This window comes from Saccopteryx bilineata, chromosome 7 (assembly GCF_036850765.1).
Source record: "Saccopteryx bilineata isolate mSacBil1 chromosome 7, mSacBil1_pri_phased_curated, whole genome shotgun sequence".
Lineage (NCBI taxonomy): Eukaryota > Metazoa > Chordata > Mammalia > Chiroptera > Emballonuridae > Saccopteryx > Saccopteryx bilineata.
Genome location: NC_089496.1, coordinates 82,375,487 through 82,395,182, shown reverse-complemented (window position 1 = coordinate 82,395,182; position 19,696 = coordinate 82,375,487). Strand labels below are relative to the sequence as shown.

Genomic DNA, 19,696 nt, shown 5'->3' with positions numbered 1-19,696 from the left:
GTGAATAAGGAACAGATCCCCTCTCTGAAAGAGAGGAAGGCAAATTAATAGGCAGTGAGACCCCAGAGAGACAAATGGTCTTTCTTCAATGGGCTGTTATGGGAGCCAAAACAAAAGCTTCTGACTCCTTTATCTTTGTATTGTTTTGTTTAAGAGAGACAGAAAGAGAAAGGGGAGAAAGAGAGAAGCATTCATGTGCTGTTCCACTTAGTTCTATATTCATCGGTCACTTTCTGTATGTGCCCTGGCTGGGGATCAAACCTGCAACCTTGGTGTTTCAGATGACGCTCTAACAGAATGAGCTACCGGCCAGGGTCGGAGCTCCTGACTCTTGTCCTCTGTGCAGCCAGGGCAGAGGGCAGAGTAGTTAGAGGGTAAGGAAAATTTTCTTAGAGAAAGTATCACTCGAGTACCTTTCTTTAATTTGTGAGAGTCCTGGAAAGAAGTAGGGAGCATATTCAGAAAAGTCAACTAAAGAAGGTTTAATGATTTTAACCAGGCAGTAGTGCAGTAGATAGGGCATCGGACTGGGATACAGAGGACCCAGGTTCGAAACCCTGATTTCGCTGGCTTGAGTGCAGGCTCATCCAGCTTGAGCGCAAGGTTGTTAGCATGAGCTTGGGATCATAGACATGACCCCATGGTCACTGGCTTGAGAAAGGTGTCACTCTCTCTGCTGTAGCCCCCCAGTCAAGGCACATATGAGAAAGCAATCAATGAACAACTAAGGAGCTATAATGAAGAATTGATGCTTCTCATCTCTCTCCCTTCCTTTCTGTCTGTCCCTATTTGTCCCTTTCTCTGTCTGTGTCACACACACACACACACACACACACACACGTTTAATGCAAAGACAGTTTTTGAGGTGTGGGAAGATTAAGGGATATAATGAGGTGTGCTAAAGCACTCAGGGGCTGACACCAGCAGCAGAAAAACATCACCATCCTAGTTTAAAAGGGACAAGGGAAGGTGGCTATAACTGGAACCCAAGTAGATCTTTAGCAAAGAAGGATGAGACCCCTCAACAGGAGATGCGTTTAGAGGCAGAGGAATAGAGCCACTGTCTACAGGGTGGGAGTGAGGATTAAATACTCTGGCCATTTCAATATCTAATCCTCTGAATTTATTATTCAGAACTCAGAAAGGAACCAACTTCTGGGTTTATGCAAGTCATAGGAATCAGCTTCTTGAGCAGAGAGTAAGCACCAAAGACAAACACACAGAGAATGGACCTGAAAGGAAGGAGACCCAGAGAATATTCAGCACACTCCAAAGGAGAAACAGAGGGAAGAAGAGAGAGTAAAAGGCCTGATCTTTCTTCCTGTGAAACGAGCCTGCTCAAGGTTTCTATTCATATCACTGGGTTTGTAGAGTCGCTTTTGTCTGACACTGTAGGAATCATTTCAAGATGAAAGGCCTTACCTTCAGAGCTTATATTCCAGTCAGTGAGAAAGACGAATTATTAGAACTTCATGTGACATGTGCTGTATTAGAACATTAATGAGGGCTGTGGAAACAGGGGACTGAGTTACATACCCTGAGCACGTCACAGAAGTTTGCATAGAGTAAATGACATCTGAACAGGATCTAGTAAAATGTAGATCAGGGGTCCCCAAACTTTTTACACAGGGGGCCAGTTCACTGTCCCTCAGACCGTTGGAGGACCGGACTATAAAAAAACTATGAACAAATCCCTGTGCACATTGCACATATCTTATTTTAAAGTAAAAAAACAAAATGGGAACAAATACAATATTTAAAATAAAGAACGAGTAAATTTAAATCAACAAACTGACCAGTATTTCAATGGGAACTATGCTCCTCTCACTGACCACCAATGAAAGAGGTGCCTCTTCCGGAAGTGCGGTGGGGGCCGGATAAATGGCCTCAGGGGGCCGCATGCGGCCCGCGGGCCATAGTTTGGGGACCCCTGATGTAGAGAGTGTCAGCAGGCAGAGCAGAGGGGAAGACTATTCAATGTGGAGGGACCACTGGAATTTGAGACAACATCTGAAATTGCCAGTCTGTTTGGGGATTAGTGGATAGTAATGCTGTGGCTAGTTCGTGATGTTTCTTTATATACTTGGCAACGGTAAGCTCCTAAAAATTTTTAAAGCAGGGACATGACAAGATTAAGATTATCCTTTAGAACAGTGGTCCCCCAACCCCCAGGCCACGGACTGGTACCGGTCCATGGGGCATTTGGTACCGGTCCACAGAGAAAGAATAAATAACTTACATTATTTCCGTTTTATTTATATTTAAGTCTGAACAATGTTTTATTTTTAAAAAATGACAGATTCCCTCTGTTACATTCGTCTAAGACTCACTCTTGACACTTGTCTCGGTCACGTGATACATTTATCCGTCCCATCCTAAAGGCTGCTCCGTAAAAATATTTTCTGACATTAAACCAGTCCGTGGCCCAAAAAAGGTTGGGGACCACTGCTTTAAAATACAGATGAGGAGAAAGAAACCCTTTACTGAGCCTTGGAACTGTCCATGGAAAAGTACAGTGTGTGCCTCATGCCAGCTGGGGTAGGTCAGCATGTGTGTGTGTGCATGGAATGATGTCACTGACAAGCCTCAGGAAAGCAAATCCAACGTGGGAGCACAGAATAGAATCTTTCTTGCAGCACGCACACAGAAGTAGGAGCTGAGAGAATGAAGGAAACCAGGTTCCGCTGTAGATAAGAGAAGACATAAGTTAATTAGTCTTTTATTAAGATGCTTATATATTTATTTCTTATTTTCATATTTTTGAGCCTCTTTGTGTGTTAACTCAGAAATAGAATTGAATTAAATTAATATGTAATTTCTGTGTCATTTTTAGGAAAAAGAGTTTGCGTTGGAGAAGGCCTGGCCCGCATGGAGCTGTTTTTAATACTGACCCACATTTTACAGCATTTTACCCTGAAGCCTGTGGTTGATCTGAAGGACATTGACACCACTCCAGCTGTCTCTGGGTTAGGCTCTGTACCGCCCGACTATAAGCTCTGTTTCATTCCAGTCTGAAGCAGGGACACGCTGCCAGGTTGTAGAACAAGACCCTCCGGCCTCATCTGAATGAGCCAGATGCTTTCTGTTCAGTGTGTGAGCCATTACCCACCTCTTTCTGAACAGGAGGATCGACATTCCTAAGCTCTGTCTCTTCCAATTTCCCCCGTCCTGTACAAAATAAAACTATAAAGCCTCTCGTGTGAGACATAGGAGAATGTCTTTATGACCTTAAACTCTGCAGACAGCACTAATTATAAGAGATTGTCAAATAAGTCTTTAGTTAAATTAATTTAAGCTCCTATCTATTTATCAAATGATACCGTTTCAAATCATCAAAAGGTGGCCCTGGCCAGTGGGCTCAGTGGATAGAACATTGGCCCGGCATATGGACGTTCCGGGTTTGATTCCCAGTCATGACTCACAGGGGAAGCAACCATCTGGTTGTCTCCCCTTCCTCCCTCTCCCTGTTCTCTCTCTCTCTTCGCTCCTGAAGCCAGTGGCTCTGTTGGTTTGAGCTGAGAAGAGCTCGATTGATTTGAGGCCCCAGACGGGAGTAGCCAGGTGGATACCAGATGGAGTGCATGCGGGAATCTGTCTATCTCCCCTCCATTCACTTAAAAAAAAAAAGATAATCAAAAAGTAAGGTAAAGACTGGGAGAAATAATCACAATGAATATATCCCGAAAGGATGTATATCCACATTATATAAAGAACCAAAAAAGCACAAAGACACTGCCAATATTATTTTGAATGGGCAAAATGTTTGAATAGTCACTTCACAGAAGAGGATTTTTATCAGGTCAATATACATGAGAAAAGAGACTCAACTTTATAAGTTACGTGGGAAGTAAAAATTAAAACCAGCCTGACCAGGCGGTGGCGCAGTGGATAGAGCATTGGACTAAGCTGCGAAGAACCCAGGTTCGAGACCCGGAGGTTGACACCTTGAGTGCGGGTTCATCTGGTTTGAGCAAAGCTCACCAGCTTGGACCCAAGGTCGCTGGCTTGAGCAAGAAAGAGATTACTTGGTCTGCTGAAGGCCCACAGTCAAGGCACATATGAGAAAGCAACCAATGAACAACTAAGGTGTCACAACGGAAAATCTAATGATTGATGCTTCTCATCTCTCTCCCTCCTGTCTGTCTGTCCCTATCTATTCCTCTTTCTCTGACTCTCTCTGTCTCTGTAAAAGAAAAAAAAAAGTAAAACCAAAATGAATTACTAGTATGTACCCACCATCCACTAAAATACATGTTCCACATGAGCAAGGACCTTTGTTTTGTTCACTAATAAATAGCAGTTACCTGGAGTGGCGCCTGGCACGTATTGGCTCAATAAATAACTGACAAATGAATGACTACTTGATTGAATGATGAATGATGAATGAATGAATCAATGAATGACCCCATGGTTGCTGGCTTTAGCCCAAGGTCAGTGGATTGAGCAAGGGGTCACTGGCTTAGCTGGAGCCCCTCCCCCCACCTGGTCTAGCCCCATATGAAAAGCAGTCAATGAATAACTAAGGTGATACAACAAAATATTGATGCTTCACCTCTCTCTCCCTTTGCTGTATGTCTGTCCCTGTCTGTTGCCCCTGCTCCCTCACTCTCTCGCTTAGAAAAAAAAAGAAAGCTCCACTGGAAGAATCAAAGCCAATTCCTAACAGGTAAAGTCAAGAGCAGCCTCAGAACTCTAACTTCTTCCATATCCTCGCATCTGAAGACAACCATCCGTCAGCATTTCCACCACTGCTCTTCTCTTATGTTTTACAAGGTTAAGAAAACCTCTCCAATTCTTGGCTTGACCTGCGGTGGCACATGGGTAAAGTGTCAACCTGGAACACTGAGGTCACCAGCTTAAAACCCTAGGCTTTTCTGGTCAAGACACATATGGGAGTTGATGCTTCCTGCCCCTCCTTCCTTTTCTCTCTCTCTCTCTCTCTCTCTCTCTCTCTCTCTCTCTCCCTCTTATCTCTAAAAATGAATAACTAAAATCATTTTTTAAAAATTCACAAATTGAAAAAAAGCTCTCTAATTCTACTGTGTAAGTGGCACTCCCAAGAGCATGGGACAAAGAGTAAGAAAAATGAGTCTCATCCTGCAGAAGAGGTAATTTCTGAAATGAATGTCATGGTTCATGGAGAGGGCCGGCTGTATGGAGGATGTCAGTGCATCTCTGAGTCTCGTGTGTCACATAATCCATAGAGAGCAGACTCCTCTATTATTATTATTATTATTGTTATTATTATTATTATTATATGAGAGGCAGGGAGGTCAAGTCAGTCTCCTGCATGTACCCCAATCGGGATCCACTCAGCAAGGCAAATAGGGGGCGATGCTCTGCCCATATGTGCTATTGCTCCGTTTGTCAGATACAAAGCCATTAGCGCCTGAGGTGGAGGGCATGGAACCATCTTCAGTGTCCCAGGCCAACTAACTCCAATTGAGCCATGACTGCAGGAGAGAAAGAGAGAGAGAGAAAGACAGGGAGAGAGAAAGAAGGATGAAGAAGCAGATGGTTGCTTCTCCTGTGTGCCCTGACCAGGAATTGAACCCGACCTTCCACATGCTGGGCCAATGCTCTACCACTGAGCCACCTGGCCAGGGTGACCAGAGGTGGATTTAATCGTGGGTGCACCGTGAACGCACCCTGGGTCTCAACTGCTGAAGGGCCCCGGAAAACTCCAACTTTATATTTTTTTCTAATGATACCAAGTTTGGTTTCATATGTGCAATTTTAACATTAATAGTACATAATATTTCTATTTATTTAGTTTTTTTTCTTTCTGAAGTGAGAAGCAGGGAAGCAGAGAGACAGACTCTCTCATGTGTCCGACTGGGCTCCACCCAGGATGCCCACTAGGGGCTGATGCTCTGCTGCAACCGAAGCCGTTCTAGCACTTGTGTTGGATGACATGGAGCCATCCTCAGAGCCTAGGCCAATTTGCTACAGTGGAGCCTTGGCCGCAGGAGGGAAGAGAGAGAGATAGAGAGAAAGGAGAGGGGGAGGGTGGAGAAGCAGATAGTCGCTTCTCCTGTGTGCCCTGACCGGGACTCAAACCTGGGACTTCCACATGCTGAGCCAATACTCTACCACCAAGCCAACCAGCCAGGGCCTCAGTACTAAAACTATCTTACTTAAACAACAACTGTATATTGTGAGACATTTTTGGCAGGTGGGTGTGTTGAAGGAGGGATGCTTTTTTCCATTTTCAGGAAGGTGACCTTGAGCGGCAGCCCTCAGGATCACCGCCTCCCTGGTGCTCAATCCTAAATGCCCTTTGATGTTGTGATCAGCCCAGTGGGACCAGCATTTCTGCTGAGCTGGGATTAACACCCTTTCCTAGTGTCTGTGGCCCAGCCCAGCACACCCTGCCTTTGTCCCTCTCCCTGAGGTACAGGTTCCTCACAGGAGTCCTGCTTTCTACTGCTCCCCTCTCCTCTCTCCAGCGTGCCCGCCCGTGGAGGGAGTGCTGGTGCTCCTGGGAGGACGCCGGGGACTTCTGATGTGAGACCCGCTCCAGCCGGGCTCCAGGGGGCTTGACTTCATTGCTCAAGGCAGCCTGGGGGGTCAGAGCCGATGGTCCCCTGAAAGAGTCACCTCCCCAGCCCCTTCTGGGAGTCCTTCCTGAGCTGAAAGTTCCCTACTGTAAACACCGCCAACACCCAGGCTTCCTCCCTGTTAGGATGGGTTCTTTAGAGAAATTGGCAATTCACAAGCACAGGAAATTAGGAAAAAGGTTCTTTTATGCTGAGAGGATAGTGTTCTACCAGGAATTCCCCCTTTGCCTGGAGCACCTACCTGTGCAGAAGGGAAGTAATGAGCCCTACCCTGTACTAAGTTCCACTAGTAGGCCCATGAGGCAGATAACTTAGGGGCCGGCCCCAGAGGATGAGAGTTTTGTCAAAAGAGGTGAGAAATTACAGCTTCTCCTTGAGTAAGTGGGTGCAGAGCCCTTGGACTGAGAGAGGAGGTCAGTCCAGTCCAGCCCAACCTGGGACGTAGACGGCACTGCAGAGCTCAGCTAGCCGGATGCCCTCCTGTCAGAGGAGAGGACCTGAGGTCCGGGCGCGCCGAGCGCCTGGCACGGCAGCTCCATGCTCATCATGATCTGGACTCCTCCGTCCTGTGCTCCATCTGCCAAGCCCGGGACTTTACTTCTCAAAGTTACCTCGTGGTCCTAGTAGGCAGCCGGTGCTCCAGCCATCGTGCCCGCTTCCCGAAAGGAAGAGGAGGGGGAAAGGCTAGTGGGGGAGTCGCCCTTCCAGATCAGCCAGCTTTCTCTTCCCCAGAAGCCCACACTACTGTTCCATTTACATTTTGATCAGAACATAGTCACATGGCCACATCTAGTGCAAGAGAGTTTGTGAGTGATAGTTTTCCCCTCTGAATATCTTCTTGATCCAAAGAAAATAAAAATTTTGCTAAAATACAAGAGAGTGATAATGGATCTTGCAGTCACTCCCATACCCCTTAATACACACACACACACACACACACACACACACGCACATTAAATTATACTGAAGAAAACAGTATAATAATTTATATTTATAATATAAATTTATATCTAAAAATCCTTGACTTGTTTGCTGCCAAACCACCCTGAACGTGCCTGATCTCGTCTAAAAATCCTTGACTTGCAGAAGGCATTCAGGGGAGGGAGCTCAGTGCTTGTTTTTATTGGAGATGAAGTGGTCACAGCTGGGGCAGTGCACAGTACACCATCAACCCCCGATGAGGGGTTCTGCCATTCGAGGTGTCCTCTGGTTCATAGAGCAGCTGCATGGTAGCACAGACACTGGCACCCAGGATCTGCTATGAGACTTTGAGCAAGTTGCTGGTTTTTCTACGCCCTCTTTTGAACACACGTTTAGTGAGGCTACTAATGGCCGCTTCAGCGATGGTTTAAGCATTAGGGAAACACCACGTGGATCAAGTACCAGGTGCACAGTCAGTGAGGCTCCCATGGGTTTGCAGGGGGGTTTGGTGATAAACCTCCAATGACTCGATGTGCTTTCTCATTTGAAGCATACAGTTCAGAGCATGAAGCACATTCCTGTTTTGTGCTACCGTCAGCTCTGTTTACCATAGAACTCTTCATCTTGCGAAACGGGAACCTAGTTCCCAGTAAACACTGACTGCTCATTGGGCTCTTCCCCACCCCCGGAAACCATCTTCCTATTTCCTATTTCCATGTGTATGAGTGCCTCAGGTGCTTCTTATGAATGGGATCATATCACTTTTGTTATTCTGTGATTGGCTTACTTTCCTTAGCATAATGTCCCCCGGGTTCATTCACATTGTGTAGCATGTATCAGAATGGTCTTTTTTTTTTTCTTTTTCTATTTTTTTTTTTTGAGAGAGAGAAAGGTAGGGAGAGAGAGAGAGAGAGACAGGAACACCAAGCTGCTCCTGTATGTGCCCTGACCAGGGGAACTGGCAACCGTGCTCTAACCGAGCTTAATTTTTATTGAATTTTAGAGACAGAGAGAGAAGGGAGGGGAAGGAAAGCATTCATTTGTCATTCCACTCAGTCATGCTTTCTTGCTTCCCGTGTGTGCCCTGAGTTTGGATCAAACCCTCAACCTTGTCATTTCGGGTGATGCTCTTAACTGACTGAGCTAACCAGCTAGGGCCGGAATCTCCTTTCGTTTTAAGGCTGAACAATAGGCTACGTAGATACCACATCTTGTTTATCCCCTCATTTGTCCATTGAAGCATTTTGTTGTTGTTGTTGTTGTATTTTTCTGAAGCTGGAAACAGGGAGAGACAGTCAGACAGACTCCCGCATGCGCCCAACCGGGATCCACCCGGCACGCCCACCAGGGGCGACACTATGCCCACCAGGGGGCGATGCTCTGCCCCTCCGGGGCCTCGCTCTGCCACGACCAGAGCCACTCTAGCGCCTGGGGCAGAGGCCAAGGGGCCATCCCCAGCGCCTGGGCCATCTTTGCTCCAATGGAACCTCGGCTGCGGGAGGTGAAGAGAGAGAGAAGAAGGAGGGGAGGGGTGGAGAAGCAAATGGGCACTTCTCCTGTGTGCCCTGGCCTGGAATCAAACCCGGGTCCCCTGCATGCCAGGTCGACGCTCTACCGCTGAGCTAACTGGCCAGGGCCAGAAGCAGATTTTTAATAAGAGGAAGCTTAGAAGAAGACATCATGGGCTGAGAAAAGACACAGAGAAACCACAGATAAGAAATCTGAGATAAGCCCTGGCCTGACAGCTTGGTCAGTTAGAGCATCATCCCAAAGCACAGAGGTTGCCGGTTTGATCCTGATCAGGGCACGTACAGGAGCAGGTCAATGTTCGTCCCTCTTTCTCATCTCTCTCTCTCTTTATCTCTCTCTTCCCCACTTCTTCTGTACTAAGGTACCAAAAAGCTGAAAAATAATATTGATATTTTAGGAGGAAAAGGTCAGGCTTTCCTGTCCCCTTTTTTCTGTAGAGAAAGAAGGGAAAGAAATGTGACAGTTTCCTAGCTTGCAGAAACATACTGTGTAGGAAACTCTCTTCTACTAGGAAGCTTAAAGGGCATTTTATTAATTTGGGCTAGGCATACAAAGAGATTTTGTAAAAAGAATTTTTATATTTGTGTGATTTGCACCAACTCCGGATGGCTGATAGCATTGTACTGTATTGTAAATGAAGAGGGGAAGGAGATTTAGATTTCCTCCCTTCCCCCACACCTGTAAGGAAGCAGGTAAATAGCTAGCCAGGTGGAGGAAGAGAGAGATTGAGAAAACCTTTTCCTATTTGATGAGCCATTCGCAGGCATTTATCCCCTGGTGCCATGGAAACTACCCCTCCCCTCCTTTAAACGTGTAATTAATGTATATACCTCTAAACAGAGGAATGGCAAATGAACACTAAAAAATTTAGGAATATCTTTTAATATGTAGAACCACATTTTTGCTATTTTGTTACCTTGTAAGTTTTGATATATAGGAATATTTTTATAAATCCTATGGACAAATGTTATAAGCTTGCTAATGAATTGTGTCCCAACCCCTCTTCCTTTTCCCACCAACCTGTGTGTGTGAGCAAAGGTATATAACCTGCCCCAAGGGCTGTGCCCAGCGCGCATGATTTGGGTCTGCAATGCCCCGCATTTGTCATATGCGGCCGGCATATTAAATAAATCTCCTCCTTTAATAAAACTACTTCAAAATTCATCTGGACTTGGTGTCCCATGTAAACCCGCAGAATTGAGGTACAGGTACTTTACAACACTTCTCTGACTAAAGCCAATAAATATAATTAAAAAAAAAAAAAGAAATCTGAGATAAGAAAGCTGGACTTGCTCATTAAATATCAAGGCTCATTATGGCTGATACTCAGGTCCAGGAAAATCCTTGGGTGGTCTGGATTCAGATTAAGGAGACCACCAGGTGCTAGGTTAAGGACTGTGAATATGATTCTATAATCCATGTGGAGCCATGGAAGGTTGTTGAGCAGTGAAGTGTTAAGCCAAATTCGGAGGGACCCAAAGCATGAAGGACAGGAACAATGTCCGTCATTTACACATTAAAGCTTTATTGTCTAGCTTGGCCAAGCGGCGGCAGCTTCGACAGAAATTTGAGGGAGAGCGCGCTGGCCCTTTGTTTTACTTAGTTTTTATAGTTTTGTAAGTGGGAAGTACAGAAGCAAAAATTGCAATTAGGAGCCCCTTACCGCTATTGGTTATAGTCATATGTCCTTTAACATGATAGGACCATGTTCAATTTGCAAACCATACATTATTTTGGAGAAAACAAAATTTACAAGCCAACACAATGGTAGAAAGATGTCTCTTTACATATTAAAGGCATTCCTATATTATTTAGTGTTTATTTGCTATCTCTCTGTCCAGAGTCACACACGCATTTACATAGGAGAGGTAGTTTCGGTGGGGACAAATGCCCGCAAATGACTCATTGCTATAAGAAAAGGTTTATTTTGGCTTTTCTCTTCCTGCACCTGGCTAGCCATTCACCCCTTTCCCCACAGGTGTGGTAGAATGTCTGGGAATCCATGTTTTCCTTCCCTTTGCATTTACAATACAATGCCAAGGGCCATCCTGGTTATGCCAATCACACAGTACAGAGACTACTCTCATAATTTCTCTGCATTCCTTAACCCAAATTAATAAAAATGTTCTCCAAGCCTCTCAAAATATTAATTCTGTATTTTTTGGTACCTTACAACACCTGCGGATGAAGTGGCTCAGTGGCTCTTCATTCCCCCCTCTGAATGGGAGTATAAGACGCAGTATCTACCGAGGGGAGAGGCTGGTAGGTGGGCTGAAGCGTGGGTCGAAGGACGAGGAGATTGGCAGCCCCTAGCTGGCGTTTGACCAGGGTGGCCACCGTGCGTAGAACACAGGGGCCGATCAGGAGCACAGCAAGGAGCACCAGAATGGGACCTGCAAGGGAGGAGAGCAATGTAGTGGCCCATGTGGGCCAGGTAAACCCGGGGACCCAAAGTCCATGTGCTTCTCTGTCCGAACGGCATTTCTCCAGGCGGTCTCTGAGGAGGTCCAGAGATTGGCGATGACTCCGGAATGGTTGGCGAAGAAACAGCATTGCTCTTGGAGAGCTGCACACAGTCCTCCTTGGGCAGGAACAGCAGGTCGAGTCCCCTTCGGTTCTGCAGTGCAACTTCTGCCAGGGAGTCCAAGGATTTCTCAAGAACTCGGATTGATCTCTCAAGGGCGGCGATGTCCTGGTCAATGAGTTCCTGAAGAGCCCTGAAACCGGAGTCCTGGACAACTAGGGCCGAGATACCTGTTCCTAGTGAGGCGGCCCCTAACAGGCTGGCCAAAGCTACTGCCACGGGGCCTATAGCCCTTTTTCTTCAGTGAGGGGAGTTAGAATGTGGCTGGTCATAGAGAGCCTCTAGGCCCTCCTCTGATAGGTAGGTTACTCCGGGAAAGATATGGACTAGAACACAAGCCTTCTTTAAGGTTTTGAGGATGAGTGGGCTCAAGCAGGAGGTTAAACCCGATGGGCAGGCCCACCAGGCCCCTGTAGGGGCTAGATAGTAGGTTGAGTTATTTTCCTGGAGGGGGTGCTGGCTGGCGCAAAGAGTCTCCGAGAATTTGGCAGTTTCAGAGCCAATGCAGGTACCCTGTCCCTGGACTAAAGGCAGGGTGAGACGGGCAGGGTTTCCTTGGCAACTGTCTGCAACAGAGCTGGTACTGATGGAGGCATTGAGGCCTACCCCTTCATAGTATGGGGGCTTGCTAGACAGGCATAGCCAACAATCGCTGGTGAGATTTGGCAGGGAATTATTAAGAGCCTTATATGCCAGGTGGATAATGGACAGGGGAGCAAGGGGTCCTGGGGAAGGAAAGATTGCTGTTTTCGGCCCCGCTGACAGCCCTGTAGTAGGTTGAGTTCCTATTTTCGGGTGGGACTTTGGCTGCACTGGGTCCAAGCCAGAGTTTGGTCCAATTGCTATAGGGGGCGCAAAAGGCGTTTCTGTCATGCGGATGCTAAAGGTGAATCCGTAATGATGCCCTTTCCCACCCATGGTTCTCCATGTGTTCTCAGGCCGTACTCGGAGACCCCATGTTTTTGGTGTGGCCCACGAGAGTTGTTGCCCCTTTGTAGAAATGCTAAGAGTAAGGGAATTGCATCCGTTTTTACAGTCAGAGTTGGTGGCTCCCCGATGGATCATTATGCCATCGGGTTGATGAATTATGGCAGAGGAAGGGGTAGCCTCAATTGTGGCGCATTTGGGAGTATAACAGTAATACTGCTTGGGTCCTCCGCATGCTAGCTTGCGGAAGGGGGACCCATACCCAGGGCAAATGTAGAAGGAGTGGCGCTGTAGCCTCTTCTGCCCACAAGTGTTAGGTGTACAGCTTCAGCCAACAGCACAGTCAACAAATTGAAACTTTCCACTGATTCTGCCCCCTTCTAGAGAACAAAAGTCAAAAACAAAAGTGGGCCAGTTGGCCATTGCAGGAGCCACTTTGGTGATGGAGCTCACAGCCTGGTTAGTATCTGGATTTACTAGTTCCCATACTCGTTTGACGGAGAGATGAGGGCTCCCTGTCGTTGTTGCTACCAGCAGGGTTAGGACCCAGATGTGGTAGGTGTGACACGAGTAAATTTGACTTTGAGTGGATTTTGGGGGTCCGGTTGAGCCCTCCATTTAGCTGTATCAGTTTGATCAGGTACTGGCTTGATGTGAGCTCGATGAATCCACGCTGCGTGGCCAGCAACCTTTACAGCCGTGGGGGTACTGAGGACTACCGGGAATGGGCCCTTCCACCGAGGTTCAAGGCTCGAAGCTGTATACCTGCGGATGAGGACAAGATCCCCAGGATTACAAGGGCTCGGGGAGGCAGCCCCTAGGGGGCGGGCTCGCCTCACCTTGTCTTGGATTTCCTGTAGGGCTTCTTCAAAGGCCTTCAAGTGAGAAATAAGTTGTGACTTAGTGAGTGCTGGAGTTAGCTCTAGGCCTATATGAGGGACAATTGGGGGGTCCCTGCCAAAGAGGATTTGGTAAGGAGAAAACCCATGTGTCCCCGGTGTGCACCGAGCCCTCAGGAGGGCGTAGGGAAGCGCTTTCACCCAACCTAAGCCAGTCTCCAGATGAATTTTTGTGACCATCTCCTTTATGGTTTTATTACACCTCTTTACCTGTCCTGAACTCTGAGGCCTATATGCACAGTGTAATTTCCAATTTATTCCTAACACCTTAGCAAGGACTTTTGATATTTCGGCCGTGAAGGCCGGGCCATTGTCGGACCCCAGGAAAAAGGGAAGGCCAAATCTGGGGATTATTTCCTATAGCAGTGCCTTTGCTACTGTGAATGCAGTCTCTCTCCGAGTTGGGTAGGCTTCTGGCCATCCTGTAAAAGTGTCTATAAGCACTAGTAGGTAGCGGTACCCATATTTGCCGGGCTTCATTTCAGTAAAGTCCACTTCCCAATGTTCCCCCGGGGTTGTTCCCCGATACCTGATTCCAGACGTCCCAGGGCCTCTGCCAGCATTGACCTGTAGGCAGGCCTGACATCGGCGAGCAACTTGTTCCGCCAGTCTGCGTACATGTGGAATTTGGAACCGGGGTGACACCAGGGTTTGCAGCTTCTTTCCACTTAGGTGCGTTGCTCCGTGGATTTCCTCGAGAAGCTTTTCACCTAGGAGCTGTGGTAGGGCTATCTTACCTTGGGAGTTCTTCCACCATCCGCTTGAGAAAGTCCAACCCTCTCGTTGGTATGTCTCTTGTTCTTCTTTGGAGTAAACTGGCTTTTCCTGGATGGTGGGTTTTACGGCGAGGGGGAGAATTCGAGCAGCGACCTCCCTGGCAGCGGCGTCTGCATACCTGTTTCCGCGAGCTTGAGGGGAGTCCCCTTTTTGATGCCCTGGGCAATGGATGATTGCCACTCGCTTGGGGAACCAGAGGGCTTCTAACAGGCTGAGGATTTTCTCTTTATTCTTGATTTCTTTTCCTGCTGAGGTGAGAAGCCCTCTGTTCTGGTAAATTTGTTCGTGGACGTGGGCTGTGGCGAAGGCATATCGGCTGTCCGTGTAGATATTGGCTACCTTGCCTCGTGATAGTTCTAAGGCCTTGGTCAGGGCAATTAATTCTGCCTTCTGGGCTGAGGTACCCTGGGGTAGGGCTGAGCTTCAGAGGATTGTCCCATCTCCCGAGACCACAGCCGCTCCTGCCAGTCGATGGCCCTCCCGGACAAAACTGCTGCCGTCTGTATAAATGTCCTTTCCCCCAGGGATAGCCTCATTCTTAAGGTCCTCTCTAGTTCCCTGTGCCCCGTTCAGTACCTCTATGCAGTCATGTTCTGGTCTGTTCACTGTTCCTTCTGGCAGCAACGTAGCTGGATTCAGTCCTTCTACAGTCTTGAAGGTGATCCGGGGCATTTTTAGGAGCAAGCCCTGATAATGAATGAGACGGGAATTCGAGAGCCATTTCCCTGACGCCTGGGTGAGAATTGGTGCCAGCGAATGGGAAGTGATGATTGTGAGGCTTTGCCCTAAGGTTAACTTGTCCGCCTTTTGTGCCAGGGCTGCCACCGCTGCTAGATGTCGCAAGCAGGTTGGCCAGCCTCTTGCGACGGGGTCGAGCATTTTTGAGAGGTAGGCTACAGGACGCTTCCAGGGTCCTAGCTTTTGGGTAAGCATGCCAACAGCGGACCCTCCTTTTTCAGTCACATAGAGATTGAAAGGCTTTTCTAAGTCAGGCAGCGACAAAGCGGGGGGGGGGGGGGCTAACCAGAGCCGTTTTCAGATCCTTGAAAGCCTGGGCACACTCTGGGGTCCATCGGAGAGGCCCTTCTCCCTTCATGGCTTCGTACAGAGGTTTTGCTATGTGGGCAAAACCAAGAATCGAGATCCTGCAGTAACCCCACTGTGCCCAGGAATTCCCGAAGCTGTCGCTTGCTCGCAGGGACCTGGAGGGCCTGGATGACTTGAGTTCTTGACTCAGCTAACGCCCGCGTCCCTTGGCTGATTACATATTCTAAATATCGGACAGTTCTTTGGCAAATTTGGGTTTTTTTTTTAAGAGACCCTATATCCCCGGTCCTGTAGGGCCTGCAGTAGTTTCTTTGTAGCCACCGTGCATTCCCCTAGGCTTGGTGCTACCAGCAGGCCATCCACATACTGGAGGACAATTGTTTTAGGGTGTGCCACCCTGACCGGGATCAAGTCTCTCGCCAGTGCCTCTCCAAAGTTGGAGAGTTCTTGAATCCTTGAGGCAACCGGGTCCATGTTAATTGACCGGAGTCACCCGTGTCAGGATCTGCCCACTCAAAGGCAAACAGGGCCCAGCTCTGCGGAGCCAAGGCTATGGTGAAGAAAGCATCCTTTAAACCTAGGACCGAGAACCACGCTAAATCGGGTGACAACTGTCCCAGGAGGGTGTACGGGTTAGGCACCACTGGGTGAATGGTTTCTGTCCGGGCGTTTACTTCCCTAAGATTCTGGACCGGCCTGTAGTCATTTGTGTCCCCTTTACTACCGGCAGCAGTGGAGTGTTCCAGGGGGATTGGCATTCAGTTAAAATCCCCGCCTCTTTCAGTCGGCGGATATGGACGGCTATCCCCCGCCTGGCCTCAGGCCTAATCGGGTATTGGCATACTCGCACCGGTAAACGCCTGGGCTTTCAGAGCCACGATGATGGGCGGGTGGTGGCTCGCTAGCCCAGGTGGGTTATCCTCCGCCCACACTTTGGGGAATTGAGTCCTCCACTGTCCGTCCACCCGGGGCCCCGTTACCGGTTCATTCAGGCGGTGTTCCTCCACCAGTGGCAGGGTGAATGCGATTGTCTCCGGTTTGTTGAAAGCGATGGCTCCTGTATCCCCTTGGAACGTGATGGAGGCACTCACTTTCCGCAGTAGGTCTTGTCCCAGCAGGGGGTAGGGGCAGTTGGGCATTACTATGAATAAATGAGTGACTAACCCTCGTCCCAGGTCCACTGTCCGGCCATGGTCCAGGGATATCTTTCGGCTTTCCCCGTCGCCCCTTGCACGGAGATTGTGTTCTTGGAGAGGGGCCCCAGGGGTTCTTTCAGGACAGAGTGTTCCGCCCCCCGTGTCCACAAGGAAGGATACGGGTTTTCCCCCTACTTGGACTGTGACCATGGGCTCAAGGGGGTTTAGCGGAATTGAGCCCCGGCCCCGTCAGTCCTCTTCCGCAAACAGAAGGACTTTGGGTTTTTGTCCCTGGCTGCCCGTTCCTTTTCCTTTCAACTTGAGGCAATTCTTCTTGAAGTGGCCGCGTTCGCGGCAGTAGGCACATTGATTCTTACCTAGAGGCTCTCGGCGGTTATGAGGTTTCCCCGCGGCTCCGCTGCTTTCCGCTGCCCTGCTTTGTTACAATCCCTTGTTCTTGTAGGGCCATCACTAGGGACCGGCTTGTCTCTTTCGCTACCTTTATTGCGTCAGTGTCCCTATTGTTATACGCCTGAGTGGCTATGCTTACTAATTTTTCCCTAGTTTCCCCATCAAATCCCTCTAATTTCTGTAACTTTTTTCTGATGTCTGGGGCCGACTGGGTAACAAATGCTAGGTTAACCGCACGCCTATTGGGTTCCGCATCGGGATCGATGGGAGTCCAGGTGCGGTATTCCTCTAGCAGCCGCTCTAAGAATGCGGCAGGGGATTCCTGCGGTCCCTGCGTTACTTCACTTACTTCGGGCAAGTTTGTGGGTTTGCGAGCTGCCGCCCGCATCCCGACCAGGAGATACCGGCGGTAAGTTGTGAGCGCATCCCTACCGCCTCCGTTGTTGGGGTCCCAGTTAGGTCTCTCAGTGGGGAGCGCCGCTTCTAGGGCTGCCCGCCCCGCAGGGGTGTCTGGGGCTTCCTGGCCCGCCAGGAAAGCGCGTCTTGCTTCGGCACGGATACGCTCCCGCTGCTCCGCTGTGAACAGGACCTGCAACAACTGCTGGCAATCGTCCCATGTTGGTCTATGTGTGTGAAAAATAGACGCAAGAAGGGCAGTGAATGCTTGGGGTTTTTCGTCAAAAGAAGGGTTTTGGTGCTTCCAGTTGTACAGGTCAGAAGTGGTGAAAGGCACATACATGAGAGCGCCCCCGGGGACCTCTCTGAGGGGCAGGAGGGTGGACTCCTGCCTCCCGGCAGAGCTTACCTCACTGTCCCTGTCCTCCTCTTGGTAAGGGGTGCCTTGCCTGGTGTGCAGGGGGGGGGGGGGGGGGGGGGAGGGGGGGGGAAGGAGGGGCTTGGGATGAGGCTCCCTGTTCTCCTCAGCTGGAGATTCCCTCTCCGGCTCATCTGAGGGATTCGGGGTTTCTTCCTGTGGTGGAGGCTCCCGATACAGAGGGGGCTGCAAAAGGAGCTCATCTTCTGGTGCGCTCGGCAGGACTGCCGGCCTGGGTTCCTCTAGGGGCCTGGCCACTCTAGTTACTAACAGCCTACTACTTCCTTTCAGGGAGCATTTCTGCATCCACGGAGGGGGTTGCTCACAGAGAGCGACCCAAACGTCAATGTAGGGGAATTGGTCCGGATGCCCGGGCCTGCCTGTTATTACTGACCATACCCTCCGGGCCAGGACTGAGTCGAAGGACCCTTCGGTGGGCCAGCTTACCCCAAATGTGGGCCATTCGTGTTCGCACAACGTGCGAAGGCGGCCCTTGGAGAATTTCTCCCCATACACATCCTCCTGTGGAACATAAGCCAATTTAAAATGAGAAATCATACATTCAAGGGGGGGACTGCGGACCTTTGCTGCTTCTGCCACCCATGTCTGGCTGTGGGGAGAATAGGACCAAGACGAATACAGTGACAAAGACAGACAAACAGCAAAAACAGATAGACAAACAGCAAAAACAAACAAACAGCAAAAACAGATAGACAAACAGCAAAAACAGACAAACAGCAAAAACAGATAGACAAACAGCAAAAACAAACAGACAAACAGCAAAAACAGATAGACAAACAGCAAAAACAAACAGACAAACAGCAAAAACAAACAGACAAACAGCAAAAACAGATAGACAAACAGCAAAAACAAACAGACAAACAGCAAAAACAAACAGACAAACAGCAAAAACAGATAGACAAACAGCAAAAACAAACAGACAAACAGCAAAAACAGATAGACAAATAGGCGCCACACCTCCCTTGAGCTCTGAATATCTAAACTCAAACGGGGTTCCCTAAATGCGGGCTGCCCCCCAAGTCTGCCAACCTCGCGTCCGAGGGGAGATGACCAGAGGCTCCTTTCCGGCCCGTCAGCCAGAGCTCACTGGCAAACAAACGGTCATGACCTTCCACTTACCCGGGGTTGAACAAGAAAGCTTCGGTGTGCAGACCAACGGTGGTCCCCCTTCCCGGCCAACACACCAAATGTTAAGCCAAATTCGGAGGGACCCAAAGCATGAAGGACAGGAACAATGTCCGTCATTTACACATTAAAGCTTTATTGTCTAGCTTGGCCAAGCGGCGGCAGCTTCGACAGAAATCTGACGGAGAGCGCGCTGGCCCTTTGTTTTACTTAGTTTTTATAGTTTTGTAAGTGGGAAGTACAGAAGCAAAAATTGCAATTAGGAGCCCCTTACCGCTATTGGTTATAGACATATGTCCTTTAACATGATAGGACCACGTTCAATTTGCAAACCATACATTATTTTGGAGAAAACAAAATTTACAAGCCAACACAATGGTAGAAAGATGTCTCTTTACATATTAAAGGCATTCCTATATTATTTAGTGTTTATTTGCTATCTCTCTGTCCAGAGTCACACACGCATTTACATAGGAGAGGTAGTTTCGGTGGGGACAAATGCCCGCAAATGACTCATTGCTATAAGAAAAGGTTTATTTTGGCTTTTCTCTTCCTGCACCTGGCTAGCCATTCACCCTTTTCCCCACAGGTGTGGTGGAATGTCTGGGAATCCATGTTTTCCTTCCCTTGCATTTACAATACAATGCCAAGGGCCATCCTGGTTATGCCAATCACACAGTACAGAGACTACTCTCATAATTTCTCTGCATTCCTTAACCCAAATTAATAAAAATGTTCTCCAAGCCTCTCAAAATATTAATTCTGTATTTTTTGGTACCTTACAACACCTGCGGATGAAGTGGCTCAGTGGCTCCTCAAAGTGGATAGAAAGCTGTGTTTTATTCAGCTCATTTCACTTTTTCTCCAGAAAACTTGGAGAGATACAAGGTTCACTGGAAGAAGGGAAATTTGGAAATTTTGTAGTTGGCCAGAATCCTAAGAGA

At 48.4% G+C, this 19,696-nt stretch overlaps 1 protein-coding gene across 1 annotated transcript in view; it reads left to right on the top strand.

Moving 5' to 3' along the window:
• LOC136311016 (cytochrome P450 2C21-like) overlaps positions 1-4,309 on the top strand; it is a 38,912-nt gene extending 34,603 nt beyond the window's left edge. The window contains exon 9 of the mRNA XM_066240166.1: positions 2,834-4,309. Coding sequence (XP_066096263.1) covers positions 2,834-3,015 — 182 coding nt within the window. The 3' untranslated portion in view covers positions 3,016-4,309. The remainder of the gene's footprint in view (positions 1-2,833) is intronic.
• Positions 4,310-19,696: the final 15,387 nt, after the last annotated feature.